The 23,424-nt window shown below is 42.3% G+C and overlaps 1 protein-coding gene across 1 annotated transcript; it reads left to right on the top strand.

Moving 5' to 3' along the window:
* Positions 1-11,195: 11,195 nt before the first annotated feature.
* LOC104617418 (myosin heavy chain, skeletal muscle, adult-like) lies at positions 11,196-23,419 on the top strand (the record flags this gene model as incomplete). Its single annotated transcript, XM_010282733.1, has 16 exons — positions 11,196-11,381; positions 11,471-11,614; positions 11,707-11,863; positions 16,315-16,342; positions 16,440-16,551; positions 16,645-16,737; positions 18,049-18,112; positions 18,614-18,712; positions 18,811-18,914; positions 18,992-19,130; positions 20,391-20,509; positions 20,606-20,755; positions 21,465-21,635; positions 22,402-22,696; positions 22,805-22,890; positions 23,402-23,419. Coding segments are annotated over exons 1-16 (1,965 nt in total), but the record flags the coding sequence as incomplete, so codon positions are not given.
* Positions 23,420-23,424: the final 5 nt, after the last annotated feature.

The following is a 23,424-nucleotide window of genomic DNA, read 5'->3' as shown; positions in this document are numbered from 1 at the left end:
TTAACTCTACCCGGGCTGAAACCAGGACATTTCCTTATTTTGTTTTGCTCATGCACATGGCTTTTGCTTTACCTATTAAACTGTCTTTATCTCAGCCCACATGTTTTTGCACTTCTACCTTTCTAATTCTGTCCCACATCCCACTGGGACAGAGTGAGCAAGCAGCTGTGTGGAGCTTAGCTGCCTACTGGAGTTAAATCATGGCACTGCCATACAGTAAAGCTTTTAACTGTGTTTTGGCTCAAAGAATGTATAGAGACTTCAGTCACTGAATACAATGACAGTTTTCTTTAGTCACTCTCACAAAAAAGAAACCATGGATTTGCAGACTCACCTCTGACACTATACTTCTTTTCAACTTCTTTATGGGGGAACACATTCTGAACAAAGGAGCAGAGGGCTGGAAGGAAGTGCAGATAGGAAATAGCGGAAGATGTAAAGACAGATTGTTGCCCTCTACTTATTGTGGGCCTGTAGCCCAGGTAATGTGCTCTAGGTCACTTGCCATTTTGGTAGCCATTTGGTGGACCCTCTCCAGTTTTTCCACATGCCTCTTGAACTGCAGAGCCAAAAATGCAATACTACATTCCAGGTGTGACTGCACCAGCCCCAAGTACAGGGGGGAAAGTAACTTATTTGGCTCTGTTGGACACCCTGTTCCTCATGTAGCCCACTATGGATTTGCTTTCCTCAGAGTGAGAAAGCACTGTTGGCTTACATTCAGACTAGAATCTTCCAAAACCTCCACATCCTTTCTAGCAGGGCTAATGCTAAGACACTTCCGTGTCCATATGGCGTTATTCTGCCACAGGTGGAAAACTTGCACTTCTCCTTACTGAGCTTCATGAGGTCTCTGTTGGTCTTACCCTCAGGTTTATCAAGGTCCCACTGGATTGAATCTCTGCCATTTATAACGTTCAGGCACTCCCCATAGATCAGTGTTATCTGCAAATTTGCCAAAGGTGCATTCCATGTCATCACTCAGGGTATTAATGAAGGTTTTGAAAGATAAGAGCCTCATTGTGAACCACAGGTGTACTGTTCTCACTAACAGCTGCCAGCCAGCTACTAATTAGCTGCTGATTGCTACCCCTTGAACAGTCCAGACAATTTTAAAATGTCACAACAACCTATTTGTCCAGCCTATACATCCTGAACTTCCAAATGAAACACATGCAAGATATGCCATGAAAATCCTTACACCTTTACACAGAGCCCAAAGTTGTATAGCATGGTATTTCACAAGGTGTATTACTTCCACCACTATCTCCTCATCCACACACTTATTTCAGCTAAAGTAAAGTTTCCAGTTTATGAGGTGAACGCACTAAGAAAAAAACACGGGTGGGGTGTCCTGACGTGACACAGACTGGCAGTCTTGAGGATGCCTCCACTTTCCCACTTGACCTGTGCTGCCTTGCTAAGACGTGACTTCTTGCTCCTGGTCTCACAGACAGCCACAGAACATGGGGGAGTGGAAGCCATGTCTTAAGGGGTGGCAGAGAGTGAGGCAGCTGCCTGGGCTCCATCTCAGGAAGGATCTATTTTCAGCATGCCCAAATCCTCCCTCTTCCATGGGAATGTCAGCACCGCAGAGCCTTGCGCATGCTGCATTGCTCTGCAGGGCAGCCTGTATCCAGGGTCTGCTCTAGTTCTGTCTCTTGTCTTTTGAGTCTACTGTGCTTTGCATTCAGCTGCAGTGGATTCCAGCCCTGCAGAGATGGAAACATTGGCAGAAAGTTAACAGAGGCAAGATTCATTTCCTTTCCCAATACCTCACCCATCAAGGTTGCTTCTTCCAACAGACTCTTCCTTTCCTAAGGACAGATACCTTTGTGGTTGCTTCAAACCTTTCTACAGGAGCACTACAGCTACACTAGTAAATTAAACACGTCCAGGAACTTAGGCCAACTGGCATGGGACTGCTTATGCTTATAGGAGTAAACTATTTCTGTATCAAGAATGGTGACACTAGATGCAGATCGTATTGGGAATGGTCCCAGAAAATGCGAGCTGTCCAGTTATGCTTTTGAATCTGCTTAGGAGATGGGTAGCTGGCACAGGTCAAAAGCTTCACAGAGAATACTCTAATATTTTATCAGTATAAGTAGCTTCCTGTATCTGCACATGTTCCCTGGCATAGTGCAGTATGCTAGCAAAGACATAGTGCAAGATGGAGTTTTTTCAGTGTAATTCACCAATGTCTGTGAACTTAAGAGCAGACAAGAAATAGAATTGAGGACTTTGGATTATAGACTTCTCTGCAAGAAGCTTACAGGTCAACATGTCATGAAATATAAAGTAATCATTGGTGGGAGAAAGATCAGCTTTGTGAAAGAAAACAAAGTTGCCAAAAAGGATGAGTAGCTCAAATCCCTTCAGGGTATGCTCATGTGAGTGGCCAAGTGACTGAACATGAGTGTTGCCAATTTTTGCTTCTTACCGAAGGAGAACAGAACAGAACTTCTGAACATGCCGCCTAGAAACTTTCTTTGATTTCACCATGCCTTTTCAACTGCAGGAAATTGAAGAAGTGCTATCTGTATTGATAGTTTCAGTAACACAGAAGCCCTGGATATCCAGTGTTTTTCCGTTATGTCCATCTGATGCTCATCTTCATCCTTGACCTCTATTAACATGGTCCGAGTTACTTTTCCCTGCCCACTTTGCCTTGAAAACTTGAATTTAATGTTTAGTCTATTTTCCTTGGTAGTAATCATTGAGATTACTTCCTGAGATCCTTATCCTGTGACCAAGAAGCAGAGATGAACAACAAAATAAGTCAGTGAAATATTTAGCTGTCCTGGCTGTGTCCCCTCCCAACTTCTTTTGTACCCCAAGCCTTCTCGCTGGCAGGCCAGCATGAAAGGCCAGACAGTCCTTGACTACCTAGCAACAACCCTAAGCATCAGTATGTTATCAATATTTTCTCATCCCAAATCAAAAACACAGCCTCACACTAGCTTCTATGAAGAAAATTAACTTTATCCCAGCTGAAACAAGGACAACTTTCAAGTAAGATATGTAAATAAGCTACATTTTCCATCTTGATTTCCATTCTTTATACTTTTTGTTTGTTCAATCAAAATATCAAATGTTGGCAATATTTTTCAATGATCTATTGCTCTTTCTTTCAATAAACAAGGTATTTTACAGCTGACTACTAAAATATCAAGTAAAGAATTATGCCTTTTATATATTCTTATTCAGGTGAAGGTAAAAGACATCTGGTAAATTAAAAAATAAAAATGTTAACATGTTTTTTATTTTTTCATTGTGCCAAATTTAATGTCAGCCAGGGGACTCCTCCAGAACAGGAAATGAACTGTGATATGTCACTGAAATGGAACTGTCAGCTGTGATCTGTGAGACCTAGATGACCAAATTTGCAAAGATTAATGAAAGTCTTCCTAAAAAACTAAGACATTCAAATGTCTTTTTATAGTGAAAGTTTTTCTAGTAGCTTGGGATGTAATTATATGTCAGTCAAAAATATTCATGGCAATGAGATTTTCCTCTAGTATGCTTAAAGTGTTTGGATATATATTGCCTGCTCATACCTTTTCAGTCTTCCTGGTCTGTTGGAGCTTATAGGGGACTGATGATGGCTGAGCTTCTGATTTTGTCATCTGTGTCAACTACACAACATTGAATAAGATAAACCTGGACCAGTGAATTTAGCTTTGCATTCCAGCTATTTAATTATGCTGTTTCTTTGTTCTGACGTTGAAACCAATATTATTTAAATCTCATTCCATAAGGAAGTACTTGTAGCTTAAGAGGAACTCAGTTTAATCGGTCCTGGAGTTCATCAGATAGTTGAAAGTTTCCTCCAAGACATCAGGCCGATTTCCTCTCAAGCTCTTAACTAAGCTGTCCCTGAATTAACACCTGCTTTCGGAAGAAATAGCACTTCCCATTCCTGCCAGGATGCTAGATGCATCACAGGAGAATGTTTACAGCATTGCCTACTGAGATGGTGCAGTTTCCTTCATATATGTGATACACCTTTGTGAACTATGCCTTTCCTTGCTACTCAGGTGGGCAGAAGGTGCTATTACCAGAACATCATTAACATACTTTTAATTGTACTGAATTTACTCTTTGAATTATAGCACAGACATAATTAACTCAAACGTAAGACCATATTCTTCAATACACATAGTGCTGCCCCAACTGTACCTATTTGAGTGAACAAAAATTAGGACCAGAGATAGACTAAGAATAAAAATACTGGATTATTACAGTTTTATTAACACATCCTGCTGTGGCCTTCACCACTACCTCGGATCCTGGATCTTGTGAAGCAAAGACTGCTGCACTACAAGGTCTTGCCGTGCTAGTTCAGCATGGTGTTACTTCCCCCAGAAACCATGCTTATATGTAGAAGGAAACTTGCAAGGATAAGGAAAAGGGTTTGGTTATATGTCATCCTGGGAATAGGGGCAAAGAACAAGGGACATTAATATCAGAGAGAGAATATAAGAAGGAATTAATTTCTCCAGCCATCCCCTGCTGAGTTTCCATTAAGTCCTGGCAGCAGTGGGAATCAGCTACTTCTTTTTTCAGCTGTTACTGTAACCTGAAAAGAGCCCCAAAAGGCTCACTTCAAGGTCATATTGAGGAGATAGATCAGTGCTGCACTAAACCACGTGGCTTCTGGAACAGGCAGCAAGACAGTTTATTTTATGAGAAGCCTTCATATTTTACATGGGCTCAGTACATAGGCATTTTCCTCAACTTTCCTGGCAGAGCACAGATAATTATCTTCTTCTCTCTGTAGATTGAAAATCAACTGAATTTGACATTGTCCTGAGTGCACATACACATCATCAAGTTTAAATTGTTATTACTCACTCCAAATCCATTTCACTCAATGTGTAGAAATTGTATGAGGCTCCATCAGCTAACCAAAATTTCTTAATAATTTTGTACTTTGAATTTTTTGCATTGTCTTTGGAGAATATAAGATAACCACAGTAGGAAAAAAACTGTCTATAGTTTGAATCTGATAACACAATTCAGTAAAAAGATAGTTCTGTAAAGCAGACTTTTAAGTAAAGATGAAGACTTAAAAAAATTCCAGAAAATTTAGAGTGATTGAAAAGACAGAAAAAGCACTGTAATTCTATTTGTCACAATACCTGAGTTTGGGAATCTGAAATATATTGGCAAACAGCATGTTGCTCAAGTACAGAAAAGTTGTAAAGCAATGGAACAGTTAAGACCTGAATATCCATATATACTTACAGATGGATATTGTAAGAATATGGTATATAACACTTAAAGTTATAATATTTTCACTATTTTTTCAGAATTTTTATGAATATTTTTCAATTATCTTCCCTGATATTCATAACACACTACACAGAAAAGAAATGTACACAATACTATAATTTTTCCTTAAGTAAAATTGGGAATTGGGCATATCTTTCATGTACCTTTAATACAATATCTTCATAAAAGTATATATGGATATTTTCTGCTATATAGCTGTGGAATACCACACAGGGTACAGTTATATCCTCCTGGCAGCACTGACCAAACTCATTTGAACTTTCACTAAAAAAAACTTGAATGATTTGGAGCTAGAGGAAATGTCATCCGACTATTGAGAGGATATTAGGAAGCAAGGAAGGAATTTTTCTTTCCTACAGCCTGGCTTACATGTCAGAAGCTACCTTGGGACCAATCCCATAGAAGTCTTTTGTTTTCTAAACTCTTTTGTGAACAGACCTGATGCTACATTAAAGGTCACCATCCTGAAAGCACTGTTGAGTCAAACCTGAAGACACCTCAGCTTACTGGCCACTTCCCTTTCAAACTAGACCTTCCCTCAGCTGATTGCATGCCCAGAGCTACCCAGCCATGTGCCTCCTGCATGTCCACATCCTAGACAACACAACAGCAAAACCTCATAAGAGCTCTACTGAGAAGACTGGCCACTGGAAATTCAAAGATTTTCAGTCCTCAAAGTCACACTTGGCTAGACTCTCCATATAGCCTCTGAGATCCAGGCACATCCTGAGGGCACTTTGTCCCAGCCTGACAGCACTGCATAAGGCAATCTTGCTACGTACCACTGAGAGCAGGACACCACAGAAAAGCAACAGCAGCTACTCAAAGAAGAACTCAGGGATACTGGTGGATAAAATAATTGTACATGAGCCAGCAATGTGCACTTGCAGCCCAGAAAGCTAATCAGATGCTGGGCTGCATCAAAAGAACCAAGGAGAGCAGGTCAAGGGAGGTGATTCTGCTCCTCTACTATGCTCTTGTGAGATCCTGCCTACAGTACTTCCTTCAGTTCTCAGGTCCCCAGCACAGGAAATACATGGACCTGTTAGACTGAGTACAGAGGAGGACCACAAAAATGATCCGAGAGCTGGAATACCTCTCCTATGAAGAAGGGCTGAGAAAGTTGGAGTTGTTCAGTGTGAAGATGAGAAAGGTTCAAGTAGACCTTCAAGCCCCCTTTCAATACTTAAAGGGGGCTTATAAGAAAGACAGACAAAGACTTACTTAAAAGTCTGCTTTACATTTTATCAGTGCCTGTAGTGACAGGACAAGAAGAAATTGTTTTAAACTGAATTAGGGCAGCTTTCATATAGGTATAAGGAAGAAATATTTTACAATGAGTGTGCTGAGACACTGGAACAGGTTTTGCAGAGAAGTTACGGGTGCCCCACCATTAGAAGTTTCAAGGTCATGTTGGAAGGGAGTTTCATAGAATCACAGAATCATTAAGGTTGGAAAAGACCTCTAAGATCATCAAGTCCAACCGTCAAACCAACATCACCATTGCCACTAAACCATGTCCCAAAGTGCCACATCTACACGTGTTTCGAACATCTCCAGTGATGGTGACTCCACCACTTCCCTGTGCAGCCTATTCCAATGTTTGACCACTCTTTCAGTAAAGAAATTTTACCTAAAATACAATCTAATCCTCCACTGGCACAACTTGAGACTATTTCCTCTTGTCCTATCACTTGTTACTTGGGAGAAGAGACCAACACCCACCTCACTACAACCTCCTTTCAGGTAGTTGTAGAGAGCGATAAGGTCTCCCCTCAGCCTCCTCTTCTCCAGACTAAACAATCCCAGTTCCCTCAGCCGCTCCTCATAAAATTGTTCTCCAGACCCCTCACCAGCTTTGTTGCCTTGCTTTGGACACTCTCCATCAACTCAACCTCCTTCTTGTAGTGAGGGGCCCAACACTGAACACAGTATTCGAGGTGCAGCCTCAAAAGTGCTGTGTACAGGGGCACGATCACTTCCCTATGCCTGCTGGCCACACTATTTCTGATACAGAAATATTGAGCAACCTAAGGTAGTGAAAGATGTCCTTGACTACAGCATGGGTGTTGGAATATATGATCTTTGAAGGTCTGTTCCAAAGCAAGCCATTCTATCATTCCAACCTGATGGGAGAAAGTCCTCAGCTCCCATGTCCTGGCATGAGGTCTCAGCCATCCCTGCTCCCTCCCTTCTTAACCTCATGCTCTGATCTGCCAAGGCCCTCCTGTCCTTTACACAGCCAGGACCAATAACCCACTGGGCTGCTGGACACCATGTGGCACCCCAGTTCCTCAGTTTGGAACAGCCTGGGGCCCAGCCACCGAAAATGTGGGTGCTGCAATGTCAGAGGCACTTTTTGGAGCAAGCTCTTCATGCACAGGTTAATGTCTGATGCTGGATATTACCCTGGATCACAGGCATCATTTTTCTAACGTTGTCCCTGTGTCCCTGACCTCTTTCAATAATCAAAATGCCAATGACCAGGAGAAGAGTGTGTTTAGATCTGACAACATTTAAAGCAGCTCAAGTAACAGTGCCCTTTCCCTAAAACTAGATGAGTCACTCTCCAGGACTACCAGCAAATCCCCCTTTCTCAGAGTATCAGGACTGGCTGCCACTTCTAGTGCTCTGATATAGGCGGCAACTTGTTGACAGCTTTTATCGCATTGTATGGATTTGTAAATGTGCAATACATTAGTTTCTGGGAGTTGTGGGTAGGGAAGGATTGAAGGGGTCTTTGTTTTTTTTTCCCAGTTGGTGAATTTGTCAGTGGGAGTGTGACAGTGGGACAGGTTTTATCTGAGACTGTGGTTTGTTTATGTTAGAGGAATTGGGAAGAAGTGGTGTGTATTGATGGATAAACTGAGGACTGCAAATGTCTTTATGTAGGCTGTCTTCTGTATGTGTGAGCTGAGCTCTGGGATGGTGGAAAGGCTCTGGAATTCTGACTGAGCAGAAATTTCTGCAGGAATGGAAAAATACTTGGTTGATATATAGGCTCTGTAACAACCTGTAACCACTCCTTTTTGAAAATGGTTATGACATGCAAATGGAACAGATTTCTACAGGCCCAAACCTTTACCTCTGCAGTTTGCTTTATTTATGGTACAAATTGACAAGTCAGACTTGTAAAAAAGGCATAAGAGAGAACTGAGGTCCTTTCCTTTTCCAACTGGAAGTATGGATATTTTCTGATGAATTAAAACATCATCAAGAAAAGAACGGAGCATCTGTTGTTCAGCTGCACTGACCTATACATAGCAGAAATCACAGCATACCTTATGACATCTCCCTTAGCACAAATTCATGCACAGGCTTCTAAAAACACTTCTTGGACAATCTCCTATTTTTTTGCAATTTCAAGCGTACAGATGGTCACATGTGCACAAGTGTATGTATGCTTTTCTTCATATATCAGAAGCGACCACACATCTCTCTCTCAGACTCCAATCCAGTAGTTCAGCTAGAACCCAGCCTCCTATTGCTGTGACCAAATCTTTGTCTCTTGGCCAGTCATCTTGCCATGTCTGACTCTCAGGTGCCAGCACTATCACACTGAAGGATCCAGATTACGCCTCTACTTTCAGAATTTTACCAACACAACTGCCAAATGCTTCTACTAATACTTATTTCCCTGTTAGTTGCCTGCTTAATGTATTGCTCTTAGGCATTTCTTATAAGCTTCTCACCATCACATGGGGAAGATAAATGTTGTCATTCCCATTGTACAGCTGGGATATCCGCAGCACAGACATACCATACAATCCACACCAGGTCACACAGTGAGTCGGTGGGAAAGCCAGCAATAGAATCCATAAGTCCTGCATCCAAGTTCTCTAAGTGCCTTAACTAGTCCAGATTCCCTCCTTAACACCCTTGTCAAATTATTTATAGGAGATGGATTCATATAGTCAGTAAGACATCTAAATTTTCTAATTATATCTAGTCATGTCAAATGACAATTATGCCCTTAGTTCAGTTTGCCAGACAATGCTTTGCCAAAAATTTTTTGACCGAAGAAAGAGTAGGCATCTGTAGCATCTGCAGACTAGATCTTATAAAACGCCCCTGCGACAAGTCTGCCCTGTCTCCACGGAAAGCTTCAAGGTAAGTGTACGCGGTCCGCAGGCTTGCAGGAAGGGGATGGTGCCCCTATGTGCCGCATCATTCTTGCTGCCTCCAGTGCTCATTTCCAGGAGGGGAGTCAATTTATCAGCTCAGGCTTAAAAGCTGCTTTCAAGGCACCTACACATTTTCACTCTGGATTTCTGTGCAACAAGTAGGGAGTTGCCATTTCTGTTTTACAGTACTGACCAGCTGCCAGCCTGCAAGCCACCCATCTGGTGTCACGAGAGGTAAGAACCTGATTTATTAATTGCTACAGGGCAGAGGAAGATCCTTTTGGGTGGGGTTTCTATAGGGCTGAGTGAATGGTCACTGTTTCACCCTATAATTTAAAACCCAGTGTGGTCACAATAGAAGGTGGTGGGATACCCAAGGCTGGTAAGGTTTTCAAGTGAATCATAGAATCACAGAAGAGCCCAGGTTGGAAGGGACCTCAAAAGATCATCTGGTCCAATCTTTAAATGGCTGCTTTTGAAGTCTCTGACCACTAATGGCAGACCAGAATATCCTCATGGGGATATTCTTCACTTCTGCTTAACTGACCTAACAGGGATCAAGGCACGCTGGCTTCCCATCTTTGCTGCCACAGCAGTAGAACTGGACCAACATAAGCACAGTAGGGAAAAGTGTAAAACTCAACATTTTGTCTCAGAGCCTGTGAATGAATGTGTTATTTCATCCAAAATTTGCCATGAAATCACTGGGAGGAAGAGTAGAAAGCTCTGTTTGTCTTCTCATTAAAACGCAACATTGTCATTTATTCCCCTTACTCCTCTGCCTGTTCTCTACCTCACAAAAAAATGGAAGCTGCAGCCCTCCTCCTCTGTAAGCCACCACCTGTTCTTGCAGTGACAAATAAAGAATTATCATGTTACTTTCTCATTTTAGTACAAATTTAACACAATATTAAAAGTTGTGTAAATATTAGGTACGCAGGTCTACACAGGATAGAAATAAATATTTTCCTAAGCTGCCTGCTATTTCTTTGGGGGAAAAAACATGAAAAAAAAGTAATTTTTCAGAGAAATTAATACGGGCTTTAAAATTCCTAATTTTTTTAATTCCTAAGTTGAGCTTTGAATCTTTGTGTTTGACTTTGGTTTCCCCTAAAATTATATTAATTTTTAAAAAGAAAAAATATGGTGCTACATCAGTGTATTTTGGAACAGCCTTACTCTTCTTTTGACAGCATTCTAGCTGTTTATGCCTGGATTCAAGAACTCACTAAAATTAGCAAATAATTGGATCACTAATACAATGATATAAATGTTTTAGAGACTGAAACTGAGCTATGAAGATGCTCTAGTTGTCTCTATGCCACTCAAGACAATGGTGTATGAGCCTTCTGAGCTTTCTGAATTAATATCACTTGGAAAGAAACTGAATTATAATAATTTCAAGTGAATTTTAGAAGTGTGAGAGGAATTTTAAGGTTCTTAACTCCACAGTACAGTGCCTAAATACTTGACTACTAAGTGACTATGGGTTGTTTCAAATGGAATTTCAGTACAGTAACCCCTAAACCAAATGGTCTCCCAAAATATAATTTCCACTTTTTCCATAAATGCTGAATCACAACAATGCAAAAATATACAACTACTTCCAAAAAAGCTATGACTAATATTAATATAGCATCTTTCTTTTTCCATCTTTTCTTCTACTAAGAAGTGGTTACCTTTTGATGCATTTGAGCAACACATCTGTTCTTCCACAGTGTTCTCTGCTGACAAGCCCCTCCATAAAGTGCAGACATGTCATCAGACTCTGAGATGGCCGTCTTTGGGGCAGCAGCTCCTTACCTCCGAAAGTCAGAAAAGGAGAGAATCGAAGCCCAGAACAAGCCTTTCGATGCCAAGACATCAGTCTTTGTGGTGCATCCCAAGGAATCCTTTGTGAAAGGGACAATCCAGAGCAAGGAGTCAGGAAAGGTCACCGTCAAGACTGAAGGTGGAGAGGTGGGTAAAATGCAAGATTTACAAACAGCATTTAATTTCCACTTTGGGCTCTTAGCTGAAGTGTATGTTCCTTACTTTTCCTCTGACAGACCCTGACAGTGAAGGATGATCAAATCTTCTCCATGAACCCTCCCAAGTATGACAAAATCGAGGACATGGCCATGATGACCCACCTCCACGAACCCGCTGTGCTGTACAACCTCAAAGAGCGTTATGCAGCCTGGATGATCTACGTAAGTACCAGCAGCATCTTCCTTTGGGCAGCTGGGAGGACCTGCTCTGCCAGGCTAAGTGGAAGCCAACGAGCTGTCTCCCTTCCTCGCAGACCTACTCGGGTCTCTTCTGCGTCACTGTCAACCCCTACAAGTGGCTGCCGGTGTACAACCCGGAGGTGGTGTTGGCCTACCGAGGCAAGAAGCGCCAGGAGGCCCCTCCACACATCTTCTCCATCTCTGACAACGCCTATCAGTTCATGCTGACTGGTGAGTGGCTCTGTATGTCTCAGATTGATTGTACCATGAAACTCTCTGAAGGGATACTCTGTCTCAGTAATAGGAGGAGACTTTTTCAAACCTTTCGTGGTTCTGATGCATAAATCGGCTCTGATGCAGGTGTGTTCTGCAGTGGAGCAGGGGATTGTGGCATACAGGAGGAGTTCCTGAGCCACAGAAACCCCAGGGGAGCACAGAGATCAACCAGGAGCCAGCAGCTAACACAAGAGAGGCTGACGATTTGTGGGCAGGGCCAGGAGTAACGGTGGCCACCCCCCACTTCCACAAAAGGCAGCCCTAAGGAACGCTAATGAATAGCAGCGCTGCGAGCAGGACGGGCAAGCAGGGTGCGGCACGTCAGCCAGGGTGTGGCAGTTTGCGTGGGGGGCATGCAGGGAGGGCGCCTCTGCAAAAGAGGGGCATTCCACTGCCCGAGCAGGACACATGAAGTACACATAACTCAGCAACTGGGCACCGTTCTGTGACCATCTGCACAGGTCAAGGGCACGCATCCTACCTGAGCCTCAACCCAGAATGGTGGGCACTCGTCTGAGAGTCAAGGCTGCAGCTCCGGCTGGGGGGTCTGCACCATCTACCCCAGCGGTGGCCAATGCCTCCACCCAAGATGGAGCTGCTGAAGGGAGAGGTTGCAGTGCAGACCTCAGACTTCATGAAGTACCTAAACCTTCCACCCAGGGCAAGGATGGGTGGCAGACGTGCCTGCAAAAGGTGGAGGATGTCCTGCAACAGGTGGCTGAGCTGCAGCAGGCGGTGAGAAGGCTCAGTATGAGGCTGAGAATGAGTTAGATAGCTGGTTCCAAGCACAGTCTGCAGTGGACCCACAGCCCATAGCCAAACAGCCAAAACCTCCCCCACTAGCACACACAGAAGGGAGGGGGGCCAATAATGCAGAAAATGGATGATTGCAATGGCAAGGACCTACAGGAGGAAGAGACTTCCCCCGATGCCTGAGGTGCCCTTGCAGAACCTCTCCACTGCTCTGCAGACTGAAGAAGAAAGATCCATCACATAAGGAGAGATGTTGGAGATGAGTAAGGCAGCCAGATCTACTCCCTGTATAACAACCAACACAACTGAGAAAAGGCGATGGGTGATAGTAGTAGGTGAGTCTCTTCTGGGAGGTATGGAGGCACCCATTTACTGACCTGACTCACTCTCTCGAGTGGTGTGCTGCTTGCCATGGTCTCACATCAGGGATGTCATCAAGAGACTACCAAGCCTCATACAGTCCACTGACTATTATCTGCTGCAGTTGTTTCACATAGGCACCAGTGATACAGCCAAAAGCTGTCTGAGGAGTATCAGGAAGGATTACAGAACCTTGTGAGTGGCAGTAAGGGACTCTGGAGCACAGGTATTTTTTTCATTGATCCTCCCCATCAAAGGGAAGGGGTTTGAAATGACCAGTCGAATCTGGAGAATCAACTAATGGTTACAGGACTGGTGCCACAGCCAGTGGTTTGGCCACTTAAAAAATGTGGCTTCCTTTGAGAAACCTGGTCTGCTGGGGGCTGATGGGGTCCATTTGTCAGAGAAAAGGAAGAACATCTTCAGTCATAGGCGTGCCAAGCTGGTGAAAAGGGCTTTAAACTAAAATTGCTGGGGGAGGAGAACCTCAATCTGTTCCACTCCTACCAGTTTGATGTCAGTGCCAGCAATAGATGCTCAGAGCCTGGAGAAGGATCACAGGTCAGTAGGAGAGCACCTGAAGAGCAGCGCAAAGGAATTTCAGCCAGTCCAGACAGTAAGTCAGCTTCATCAGGGGCCCACTTTAATGCCTCTATGCAAACGCAGGTAGCATGGGGAATAAGCAAGAGGAATTAGAGACATGCGCATGCCTGCAGGGCTATGATATTATTGACATCACAGAGACATGGTGGGATGGGTCCTAGGACTGGAGTGTTGGAATGGAAGGATACAGACTCTTTAGGAAGGACAGGCAGGGGAGATGAGGAGGGGGTATCACCCTCTATGTCAATGACCAAGCTGGGTTGCATGGAGCTCTGCCTGGGGATGGATGAGGAACCAACTGAAAGCTTGTGGGACAGGATTAAAGGGAGGGCAGGGACAGATTACATTACAGTGGGGGCCTACTAAAGGCCACCAGACCAGGAAGACCGAGAGGATGAGGCCCTCTATAGACATATAGGAGCAGCCTCACGATCACAAGCCCCGCCTGGTCCTCATGGGGGACTGCAACCACCCTGATATTTGTTGGAAGTACTACAGAGCAGGGCATAAGCAATCCAGGAGTTTCCTGGAATGCGTTAATAATAACTTTTTTCTCCAAGTGATAGAGGAACCAATGAGGAGAGGTGCTATGATGGATCTGGTTCTCACCAACGAGGAGGGGCTAGTAGAGAATGTGAAGCTCAAGGGCAACCTTGAGTGACCATGAAATGTTGGAGTTCAAGATCCTTAGGGCAGTGAGGAGGGTGCACAGCAAGCTCACTACCCTGGAATTCAGGAGAACAGACTTCGGCCTCTTCAGGGATCTGCTTGGTAGAGTATCATGGGATAAAGCCCTGGAGGGAAGAGGGGCCCAAGCAAACTGATTAATATTCAGGGATCACCTGCTCCAAGCTCAGGAACGATGCATCCCCACAAAGAGGAAGTCAGGCAAAAACACCTGGAGGCCCACATGGATGAACAAGGAGCTCCTGGACTAACTCAAAAACAAAAAGTAAGCCTACAGAGGGTGGAAGTAAGGACAGGTATCCTGGGAGGAATACAGAGAAATTGTCCGAGCATTCAGGGATTGGGTTAGGAAAGCTAAAGCCCTGATAGAATTAAATCTGGCCAGAGACGTCAAGGGCAACAAGAAAAGCTTGTATAGGTACGTTGGTGATAAAAGGAAGACTAGGGAAAATGTGATCCCTCTCCGGAAGGAAATGGGAGACCTGGTTACCCAAGGTATGGAGGAGGCTGAGGTACTTAATGACTTTTTTGCCTCAGTCTTCACCAGCAAGTGCTCAAGCCAAACCATCCAAGTCACAGAAGTCAAAGCCAGGGACTGGGAGAATGAAGAACTGCCCACTGTAGGAGACGATCTTGTTTGAGACCATTTAAGGAACCTGAAGGTGCACAAGTCCATGGGACCCGATGAGATGCATCCACGGGTCCTGAGGTAACTAGCAAATGAAGTTGCCAAGCCACTATCCATCATATTTGAGAAGTCATGGCAGTCCGGTGAAGTTCCCGACTGGAAGAGGAGAAACAACCCCCCCATTTTTAAAAAGGGAAAAAAGGAAGATGGTCACACTCAAAGAGTTGCAGTCAACAGCTCGATATCCAAGAGGAGACCAGTGACAAATGGCATTCCTCAGGGGTTGGTATTGGGACTGGCGCTGTTAACGTCTTTGTCAGCAACATGGACATTCAGATTGAGTGCACACTCAGCAAGTTTTCCAACAACACCAAGGGAAGGGATGCCACCCAGAGGGACCTGGACAGGCTTGAGAGGTGGGCCCGTGCAAACCTTATGAATTTCAATAAGGCCAAGTACAAGGTCCAACACATGGGTCAGGGCAACCTCAAGCACAAATACAGGCTGGATGGAGAATGGATTGAGAGCAGCCCTGAGGAGAAGGACTTGGGCTTGTTGGTTGATGAGAAGCTCAACATGATCTGGCAATGTGAGCTCGCAGCCCAGAAAGCCAACTGTATCCTGGGCTGCATCAACAGAAACATGACCAGCAGGTTGAGGGAGGTGATTCTCCCCCTGTACTCCACTCTTGTGATGCCTCACCTGGAGTTCCAGCTCTGGAGCCCCCAACATAAGAAGGACATGGAATTGTTGGATTGAGTCCAGAGGAGGGCCACAAAGACGATCAGAGGGCTGGAGCACCTCTCCTGTGAAGACCGTCTGAGAGAGTTAGGGTTGTTCAGCCTGGAGAAGAGAAGGTTCTGGGAGACCTTATAGCAGCCTTCCAGTACCTGAAGGGGGGCTAAAAGAAAGCTGGAGAGGGACTTTTTACAAGGGTATGCAGTGATAGGACAAGAGGTAATCACTTTGAACTGAAAGAGGGTAAATTTAGATCAAGGTAAATTTAGATAAAGAGTTCAAGGCCAGGCTGGATGGGGCTTCAAGCAACCTGGTCTAGTTGAAGGTGTCTCTGCCCATGGCAGGGGGGTTGGAACTAGGTGATCTTTAAGGTCCCTTCCAACCCAGATCATTCTATGATCCTGTGATACTACTCTGTGTTTTATTATCTTCACACCATTGTTTCTACTATTTTAAATAAAAGACACCCCTGCACTCAGTCAGGTGTTGTGGTTTTTTTGGTTGGTTGGTTGGTTGGTTGTTTTTTTAAGTCAAGCTGACAGCATGGAGTTGAAAACATTAAACTTACCTGACTATGTCTCATTCTGTCTGTGTTCTTCATTCAGTTTTAAGTACTGTATTTCTGCTTCTTTCACAGATCGTGAGAACCAGTCGATCCTGATCACGTAAGTACACCCCTGCTCAGGCCCCTGCAGGGCTGCCGGGTACCAGGGGACCTCCTGCCTGACCACATGCTCTCTGCTTCTCTCTTTGCTTTGACAGCGGAGAATCCGGTGCAGGGAAGACTGTGAACACAAAGCGTGTCATCCAGTACTTTGCAACAATTGCAGCCAGTGGGGATAAGAAGAAAGAGGAGCAGTCAGGCAAAATGCAGGCAAATTAATAGACCCTGGATTGAATCAATGCTTTTCTCTGTTCCTGACATGGTTTTTGGAAAGGATAACCAGCAATAATTATCATTCTGTAGGGAACGCTTGAGGATCAAATCATCAGCGCCAACCCACTGTTGGAGGCCTTTGGAAATGCCAAGACTGTGAGAAATGACAATTCCTCACGCTTTGTAAGTTGCTTAACCAAATGATCCCTGAAAAAATGGTAAACAGAATTGTATGGAAGCCTTTCTTTTCTGTTGTTCAGCTGTCGTGTTTTTAAGAGTAAGGATGAATTTTATTACGATGACTTTACCACTTATCCTAAAGTTAATTCTCCAGATTTCAAAAACATTGATTCTATGAAAAAAATCATTCTGCCTTGGGTTGAGATGTAAATTATAATAACAGATCACATGCATTTTATCCTATAATGTATTGCAGTGTTAAACAATAGGTGTATTTATTTTTACATATATTTCTGGTTGTTTGCTAAAAGACAGACAGAGAGAATGCCAGGAAGAAAAGGAGGGAGTTTAGTGGTGGGAAAGAAAGAGAGAAAGAGAGAGATGAAGAAAAAGAAGAATGAAAGAATGAGAGAGAAAGCAAGAGAAAGAAAGCAAGAAAGCAAGCAAGCAAGAAAGAGAGAGGGTGGGCAGAGGGTCCAGAGGAGGGCCACAAAAATGCTCACAGGATGGAACACCTCTCTTATGAGGACAGGCTGAGAGAGTTTGGGTTGTTCAGCCTGGAAAAGAGAAGGTTCTGGGAGACCTTATAGCAGCTGCTCAGTACTTAAAGGGGGTCTATAAGAAAGATGGGGACAGACTTTTTAGCAGGGCCTGAGGTGATAGGACAAGGGATAATGGGGCAGATCTAGAGGAGATCTAAAGAAGAAATTCTTGACAATGAGGGTGGTGAAACACCAGCCCAGGATGCCCAGAGAGGTGGTAGACACGCCATCCCCGGAAACATTCCAGATCAGGTTGGACGGTGCTCTGAGCAACCTGATCTAGTTGACAATGTCCCTGCTCACTGCAAGTGGCTTGGACTAGATGGCCTTGAAAGATCCCTTCTGATGCAAAGATTCTATGATTCTATGATTTGTTTGCTTTATGCCAAATTTAATTAATGAGAATTGAAATGGCTTATTTGATAGCAAGACAGATTTAAGCAGCTGAACTAATTAAATGGCTATTTCCATATCATTAAGGTGACTGCTCTCTGAATGCAGGATACAGTTAGAAGAGTCTGGCTAACAAAATCCACCCATTCCTTCCCGTTTGTACATTCAGCGTACATAAAATATACATCTGTGCCACTGTTGATTATTTTCATGGTCAAAAATGTAAAAGACAACTTTATGTCAATGGTGGAAATATAGATGACTCTTAAGAAAATGTCTCTAAGTAGAAATCTTGCACACAGTGGAGTAAATGGTAAAACTCTTCATTTCAGATATATTTTTATGATGTAAATCTTAAGAGGTTTTTATTCCTTTAAAGGGCAAATTCATCAGAATTCACTTCGGTGCCACAGGAAAACTAGCTTCTGCCGATATTGAAACATGTAAGACATTTTTCTACAACTACCTGAAAGGGGGTTGTGGTGACGTGGGTGTTGGTCTCTTCTCCCAAGTAACCAGCGATAGGACGATAGGAAATGGCCTCAAGTTGTGCCAGGGGAGGTTTAGATTGGATATTAGGAAAAATTTCTTCACTGAGAGGGTGGTCAGGCATTGGAACAGGCTGCCCATGGAGGTGGTGGAGTCGCCATCTCTGGAAGTGTTCAAAAAACATGTGGATGTGGCACTTCAGGACATGGTTTAGGGGACATGGTGATGCTGGATTAATGGTTGGACTTGATGATCTTGAAGGTCCTTTCCAACCTTAGTGATTCTGTGATTCTGTGATTTTCCTGAACTGTTCACAGTTCATCCATTCACTCATCTATCCATACAACACATTTTCACCCAACCATCTATCCCACTTTCCCTGTTTTGCTTCCCAGCTTCTCCCTACTTACTTTTTTCGCTGTTTCTTCTTGTATCTAATTACGTTTTCCCTCCAGATCTGCTGGAGAAGTCTAGAGTCACTTTCCAGCTCAAAGCAGAAAGAAGCTACCACATTTTTTATCAGATCATGTCCAACAAGAAGCCAGAGCTAATAGGTAGGAATAATGACTAAATTTGAGGCAGATTGCTGAGTATCAGCTCACACTATTACTTGACTAAACTAAGCCTATATGTCCCCTCTTCTTACTTTCAGACATGCTTCTCATTACCACCAACCCATATGATTATCACTTTGTGAGTCAAGGTGAGATCACTGTTCCCAGCATTAATGACCAGGAGGAGCTGATGGCTACAGATGTAAGTAACAATTAAAAATGTTATATCTGTTGTCATCTCTCTCAGATGAAGTTTTTATTTTATTGTTCCTTTTACAGAGTGCCATTGACATCCTGGGTTTCACTGCTGATGAAAAAACAGCCATTTACAAGCTGACAGGAGCTGTCATGCATTATGGGAACCTGAAGTTCAAGCAGAAACAACGAGAGGAGCAGGCAGAGCCAGATGGCACAGAAGGTATTAGCAAAGTCTGTGGTTGACCTGTTAGAAATAGAAGTGGCAATAATAATTCAGTGTTTGGAAGATGGAGAAAGATAACAGCAGAAATGTTAAGCGAGCTACTATATAGGTATGAAACTGCCATAAAAAATACACCTTTTTTCAATTACTACCTAATCTTTATTTGAAGTATAAACTGTGTATCTGTCCATAATTTTCTCCTGGGCTAACCCAGTTCTGTATAGCACAGCCTGCTCAGTGTGCTTGTATTAAAGACACACTGAGAAGAGACAGATTTTTCGGAAAATATGTTTCTGGTAGCTTTTTTAAAGAAAATGGAAGCATTAAATTCAGTATTAGAACTTCTCCTTCATCAGTCACGTTGTTTGGGAATTTTGTCCAGGTAAAAGGGAACTTTCCTTCAATTTCTTTCTTTTCCTTTGAAGGTTCAAAAACGCAACTGTCATTACATAGTAGTAGTATTTGAACACCAGTCTAAGTGAAGCATAGGTACGCTATGCTAAGGAAGAACTGACTTAGATTTCTACTTCTCAGCTGACTAGTTAATCATTTAAAGGTTATATAATGCATACGTTGTTTAAAATTACTAAGCCCTGTCTACTTCTTCCAAAGAACCTCTCAGATCATAGAATCATAGAATCATAGAATCTTTGGGTTGAAAGGGACCTTTTAAGGTCATCTAGTCTGACCCCCTGCAATGACCAGGTTTGGCCAGCTTCAGGACTGAATTTTTAGGTTTTGATCCTAAATGAATGAATATGCCTGCCTTTCTGCTATGACTGTAACAATAAGCATCCAGAAAGGGGCACTTCTTAATTGTTACCTCTAATTTTGGAACACATTCCCCTTTAGGGTTATAGCTGCTGCCGCCAAAGAATACATGTAGACCAAGTACCTAAGTGTGTGCTTTGGATTACAGTCAGGTGGTCAACCTGTTAACACTTTGGTGTTTTGTTGCCTGATACTAATTAGCTCTGGACTGAAGTGATGAACTTCAGCTTTCAGAATGAAATTTAAAGAAATACTTTGGTTTTAGATGCTTCTGTGAAGATTTTTAAAGAAAAAAATAGCATTTAGTTGTATTGTTCTGAACAATCTTCAAAACAAAGATTTTTTTTTTTTAATGACTGTCATACTTCCTCTGATATTCAGTAAGCAGGGTTTCAATATTGCAGTTGGTTTGTAAAGGGTTCATCACTCAGAAGACTGCATGTCTTTTTAGTCCTATTTTTTCTATCTCCTTGTCCTTCTACTTAGTTGCTGACAAGGCTGCCTACCTGATGGGTCTGAACTCAGCAGACCTGCTCAAGGCCCTCTGCTACCCTCGAGTCAAGGTTGGGAATGAATATGTGACCAAGGGTCAAACTGTGCAGCAGGTAACAACCAGATGGTGACTGGGAACCTCTGGCTTGTATCACTTATGATTTTCTTCGGATATTGTTTTTCCTCTGCTCCATTCTTCTTTGTTTTAGGTGAACAATTCAGTGGGTGCTCTGGCAAAAGCTGTCTATGAGAAGATGTTCCTGTGGATGGTTGTTCGCATCAACCAACAGCTGGATACGAAGCAGCCCAGACAGTACTTCATTGGTGTCCTGGACATTGCTGGCTTCGAGATCTTTGATGTAAGGATACCAGGTTTGAGGACTGTTGTTGCAGGGGAAGATTGCTATATCAGAGGACTTCTTCCAACTAATATTCTTCTGAAGGTTTAACATGCTAGTAACTTGCAATTTTCTGGAAAAAAATCCTTCACTGAATTTTGTAGCAGAGAGCAAAACCCTCAGAAGCTTCATCAGTACAAGAACAGAGATATGTTGTTTGTGTAGAAGTAGCAAATAGAATTTTCTATGTTGTAATATTTTCACAGTTTGAGCTTAACATTAATGATTTTAAAAGCCCTACGTAGTTACAATAATTTTATATAAGAACTTATAGAGTAAAACTAGGATTTGGAGACCCATTGACAAACATATAACAGGTTAAAAATGTGTAAATTTTTTAAATGACCAAGGTATGAATAGGTAAGTGTTTAATCAGAGATAAGTGTTTAAAAATTGAAGACTATGCCATACACTCATCTGTTTGGCTGAATAAAAAAACACCAAAGTACTTTATGAATTTTAGGAGATTCACTAGGGATATCGTCTCTGGAAAAATTTCCATTTTCATTTTGTAGGTATTTATGTGGGAGCTGCATATAGGTCCTGCTGTGGTGCAGTCATGATAATACAGTTGTGTTTTAACTCAGGAGATTTATAAAGGGTTGAGAATGATCAAGAACTGTGCATGTTGACAATACGTGGTTGTGGTGGTTTTTTTTCCTCCTGGAAGTTCAACAGCCTGGAGCAGCTGTGCATCAACTTCACCAATGAGAAATTGCAACAGTTCTTCAACCACCACATGTTCGTGCTGGAGCAGGAGGAGTACAAGAAAGAAGGAATTGAATGGACATTCATTGACTTTGGGATGGACCTGGCTGCCTGCATTGAGCTCATTGAGAAGGTAAATATTTAATTCAAAATATCTTGTATTTTCAGGAACTCGTTATTTTAAATTGAAAATGGTAAATGCTATTCAAAAAAAGATCTCTTCCATGGTTAGTTTCATGCACTCAGTTTTAGTTGTTGAAATATCTCTTTATCTGTACTATTGTTTATTATGCATTAGAGCTATTACAATGTCCACAGATAACTATGGAAGTCATTCCTCATGCACCTTCTCTGTGTGGAAGGTATCTCTGCTTGCTTGATTAAAGGATATTTTTTTCAAAAACACAGAGCAGCTCCCAAAATAAAATAAAAGTATTTCCTTAGGGTTCTGGAATAAAATTATCTGGACAATACTTTTTTTTCTAGATGGTTCATAGCAAAGTAAGTCAGGTCAATACAGTCAGTGCCTGACCTCTGAGTGCAAAAAACTGAAAGAGATTACTTCTTGTTCCATATAATTTAGGGAATTGATTAAAAGTACAAAAACTGAAGTAAACATACAATGGACACATTGGTGAAAGGTATTTTAAAATATAATTTTTCTCCTCCTGATGTTTTAACATGTTTTTTGGCATAAAAAACATTCCTGAATCACTGTGCCAAAGTGTGAGTCAAGTAGGTGAATCTTTTAAAATCATTTTTTAGAAAGAAATTTTGTTCATGGCAAGGGAATCAGTTTGTTTCTCAGCTTCCTGTCTTTTACTATATTTACTTTAAGACCAAGTCATGATCATATTATTCTACAAGCACTCTCTCTTGTTTATTGTACTATCTTCTAGCCCATGGGCATCTTCTCCATCCTGGAAGAGGAGTGCATGTTCCCCAAGGCAACTGACACCTCTTTCAAGAACAAGCTCTATGACCAGCATCTGGGAAAGTCCAGCAACTTCCAGAAGCCCAAGCCTGCCAAAGGCAAGGCTGAGGCCCACTTCTCCTTGGTGCACTATGCTGGCACGGTGGACTACAACATCTCTGGCTGGCTGGAGAAGAACAAGGACCCCCTGAACGAAACTGTAATTGGATTGTACCAGAAATCATCTGTGAAGACACTGGCTTTACTTTTTGCCTCTTATGGTGGAGCAGAAACAGGTTAGTTTTCTAAATTTTTTTCCCTCAACGTTTATGATGTATGAAGATGCAACAAAAAAGGTAATATTAAAAAAACTTCTGTTTTTTTTGAAGATGCTAGTGGTGGTGGTGCTGGTGGTGGCAAGAAGGGTGGGAAGAAGAAGGGTTCTTCTTTCCAAACAGTCTCAGCTCTTTTCCGGGTAAAGTATGAATTTCATTATCTCTAAAGTGATATGAACGTAGTTTCTAATCTGACCTATCTAAGCTCATGTTCTGCTCACGACTTTGGTTTTATGAAGAAACAATAATAAATATGAAGTAAGCAGAAGTTATTCACTGCCTTTTTCTGTTCACATTTAGGATTTGTTTCAAGCAGTCTTCAGCTGTCCCCCTGAAATTCTTTTGAAAGTTCTCTTACATTCTTTGTGAAAAATATTTTTCATAATCTGGGGTGCAATATAAATATTAATACTATAAAGGCTTGTGTTAAAATTTTTCCACAGTAGTGTTTTATTTCCTTCAGACTAAGTTTCAGAATTTTAAACTTCCTTTTAATGAGAATATTTAAGTATATAGAAGGTTTGATTAAATCTAAATTTTGAATTTGAAAGCTTCTTCCTACTAAGATTCATTAGATTAATTCTTGGAATCTAGATAAAAGTATACAGAAGTAAATTTTTTTAACTTATGCTGCTACACATGATCCCACAGGAGAACCTAAATAAGTTGATGAC

The sequence above is a fragment of the Phaethon lepturus genome, unplaced genomic scaffold, assembly GCF_000687285.1.
Source record: "Phaethon lepturus isolate BGI_N335 unplaced genomic scaffold, ASM68728v1 scaffold6342, whole genome shotgun sequence".
NCBI classification, from domain to species: Eukaryota; Metazoa; Chordata; class Aves; order Phaethontiformes; family Phaethontidae; genus Phaethon; species Phaethon lepturus.
The sequence above is the reverse complement of the archived record's forward strand: the minus strand, read 5'-3'. Positions and strand labels throughout refer to the sequence as shown.